The sequence below is a fragment of the Kryptolebias marmoratus genome, linkage group LG15, assembly GCF_001649575.2.
Source record: "Kryptolebias marmoratus isolate JLee-2015 linkage group LG15, ASM164957v2, whole genome shotgun sequence".
NCBI classification, from domain to species: Eukaryota; Metazoa; Chordata; class Actinopteri; order Cyprinodontiformes; family Rivulidae; genus Kryptolebias; species Kryptolebias marmoratus.
This window is the reverse complement of record NC_051444.1, coordinates 54,186-57,609: the sequence shown is the minus strand read 5'-3', so window position 1 is coordinate 57,609 and position 3,424 is coordinate 54,186. Positions and strand designations below refer to the sequence as shown.

Genomic DNA, 3,424 nt, shown 5'->3' with positions numbered 1-3,424 from the left:
AGAGGTCTCAGGGAAAACGAAAACCAGACTGGATCCACGAGGCAGAAGGTAATTCCTGAGGCACACAGCGAGACAGAGTTAGTCAAACTCGGAATAACAAATCTTATTNGNACAGAGGCTCAGCGACTTTACCACAAGCAGGTAATGCTCCAGCGCTGGTCTGGTCTCTGCCACCGCCTTAAATACACCTGTCCTTGCCATTAGTCAGATCACTTGCAGGTGAGGAGGGAGGGTTGACGAGACATCAATCAGTCGTCTGGCCACGCCTACCAGGAAGTACTCACAACACAAACACAAACCCCAGAAAAACCACCCTCACCACAGAAGGACTTCAGTTCTTTTAAGACCTTCCACAGGTCTTTACCCTCCTGGGGCCTTTGGGTCAAATTGACCCAGAGTTAAAAGGGCTTCTCTATCTCTCTCTCTTTTTAGGGCTTCAGAAGGGTTAAAAGAATCCTGACTGTACCATCCAAAATATTTTAGAAACAATTGTAAATCAACTCATTAAACACCTTAAAAGGCATCATTTGCTCTACAAGTATCAGTCAGATTTTAGAGCTGCTTTTTCCACAGATACCTTCATTTATTTGATCACATAAAACTTAAAAATGATAAATGAAAATAGACAGGGATGTCCTGCTAGAAAGCAGAAAGCATTTAACACTGTGAACCATCACCATCTTTTGTAAAAACTGACATGTTTAGGTCTAAATCAAATATGAGTTAAATGGTTTGAATCATATTCAGCTGACAGATCTCAAAGGTGCGATATTGAATGACCCTCTCAGGAGCAATGGATGTGATGTGTGGGTTGCTCCAGGGGTCCATTTTGGGACCATCACTTTTGGATGGATACAAAAGAATTTCCAGAATTTTCAAGAGTTTGTGTAGATTGTTTTGAGACTCTAGTCAAGCCTTAATGGGAGTTTTCTTCAACGGTGGCTTTCTCTTTCCCATAAAGCTCAGACTGGTGAAGAACAGCAACAATGGCTGTATTTACAGTGTCTCCCATCTGACCGACTGAAGCTTTAACTCCTTCAGAGAGCTCCCAGGTGTCTTCTTGGTCTCTCAGTCCTTCTTCTACCTGATCACTCAGTTTGTGAGGACATCCTGCTCTTGGTAGATTCACACATGTCCAATATTCCTTTCAGTTCTTGATGATGGATTTAACAGAACTTCTTTTGGATCCACCCCCTAACTTTTACTTTTCAACAATTGTTTCTCTTAATTCAATTAGGAGAGTCATTTGAAAGAGGGTAAATATCTATGCAATCACTTATTTTACATTACATATTTTTATTGAACTGGTATTACTCTGTTAAAATTTGATTTCACTTTGATTCTGTAGAGAAGGCCAATTTATATTGACTTTGACTGATTTATGACAACAATAAAAGTATAAAACATCCAAGGGGGTGAATATATTTATAGACTGTAAAACTCAAACTACTGTCCCCTCTTGTACAATTCCTAGAGTAAAGAGAATTGCTGTTAAGAGCTCTTTCTATTATCCAGATGTTTCTGGATAATTAACACTTTGGAAACAAATGTACACCTTTACATGTTATTCCTTAAGCAGAACATTTTAATATTGTCATGATATAAAGTAATCCTTTTCATTACTTTAATAATTGAACAAATATCTAAAATAGAGTAGATTCTTTATAAATTAACATCTGTTTCAGCAAACATACTCACCCATTCCCTTGGTGTGGTTAAAATCTCCTTTCACTATTTTACAGGAGAGTCCATGTCCATTACAAACACCACAAACATCTTCCTTTGCTGAGGAGCCGACAATGCCATCACACCCAATTTTCTGCCCACAAGAAAACAAAAATAGATGAAAGCTGAGGAACTGCCTCACTAAATCACTCTAACATGTTAGTAAGGTGTAGTTCAGGCTTTAGGTAAATAAAGATTGTATGGTTAAGGAAAGTTATGCTGTAATTAGTGAGACACTAATCATGGAGGCCGGGGTCCATCATACCAGGCAGGACCAAAGATGGAGGCTGGGGAAAGATGTCCCTGAGACAGTTCAGCACATAACAGCAGGATGGAAGATTATTTTATTGAATGAATTTTATCAGAGCATCTTAGTCTCTGTAGAACGATTGGAAATGACCTTTGACCCTTCCCAGATTGATGGGCAGCAGCAGCTGCTTCTCTGAGGTCATTGCTGATGTCTTTCCGCCCTGGTGTTGTGTTAACACACACCTGAAGCTCCAGAGCAGCAGAACCTGCTGCTTTTCTCGAGGTGGTCCCTCTGATGCTAATCAGTTCCTCAGCAGCTCCTGATCCTGAGGAAGCAGCCAGGCTGGAGACAGATTTTCTCTCCCAGCTTAAACTTTTGGTTTTTGTTTCATAAATAATTACATAGGAGAGTTTCTTGTGTTTTTGTTCAGTTAAGGTTAGTTAATTTTAGAACCTGGTAAAGACCACTTCAGATTTATTAGTAAAAGCCTGGAACTGAAAGAAAGCCTAACCCTAACCCAGTGTACAGATGAAAGGTCAGTTTTTTACAGGAGAAAAATGACTTGGGGATACAGGAGGCTAACAGTGGAGAATAAAATAATAAAAAAACAAGGAAGAAAATCTAACTGTATAAACAATTTAATTGGTTGATTATCTTAGTGTGTGAATTTATACCTTACAGCTCCCATTAACACACAGGTCTGACTCAAATGGTCCACAAGGAGTCCCATCTATGACTCTGTCAGCCATCAGAACCGGAACATCCTGATCCACTGGGCTGCAGAACAACACACACGGCTTCTCTACTCATCAACACACACAAACACAAACACATTGAAAAAAGCATAAATTTCATCCATCATCATTGATAAATAAATAAAAATATATATATTTATTAAGATAAGGATCCAGTACTTTAAAGGGGATAAAATGAAATTAGTTTGTTTTTATGTTATTTACAAAACCATAAACCTGCTTAAGTCTTAAGCAGAACTTTCCTTAAGGCTAAATGATTAAACCTCATGTTCAAGTATTTGATTTTTTTTCATTTATTAAATCTGTTCCTCTCAGCCACAGTGAAGGCAAAATAAAAATAATACAAAATAATTTAAGTACTACATACATCCAGTTGCTTTTCTTAAGCCATTTTTTGATTGTTCAGTCTCAACATGACTCGTAATTCAGCCAACAAACACTGAAATGTCAGTACCACAGGTTTGTTTTATGTGTTGCCATTTATTAAATATATATAAGTAAATAACAAAAACAAATGTTGCAATTGCAAGGTTTAAAAATGGTGGGCTTCTAGTGAAGAAGTCCATCCCGAGGACACACAGGCCGGTCCATCCCGTGGACACACAGGCCGGTCCATCCCGAGGACACACAGGCCGGTCCATCCCGTGGACACACAGGCCGGTCCATCCCGTGGACACACAGGCCGGTCCATCCC

The 3,424-nt window shown here is 39.1% G+C and overlaps 1 protein-coding gene across 1 annotated transcript in view; it reads right to left on the bottom strand.

The window, feature by feature from the left end:
* Positions 1-3,424, bottom strand: part of adamts17 (ADAM metallopeptidase with thrombospondin type 1 motif, 17) — a 56,639-nt gene that overhangs the window by 18,306 nt on the left and 34,909 nt on the right. Inside the window, exons 14-15 of the mRNA XM_017440255.3 lie at positions 2,650-2,777; positions 1,699-1,819 (exon numbers count right to left, since the gene is read on the bottom strand). Of these exons, the coding sequence (XP_017295744.1) occupies positions 1,699-1,819; positions 2,650-2,777 (249 nt within the window). The remainder of the gene's footprint in view (positions 1-1,698; positions 1,820-2,649; positions 2,778-3,424) is intronic.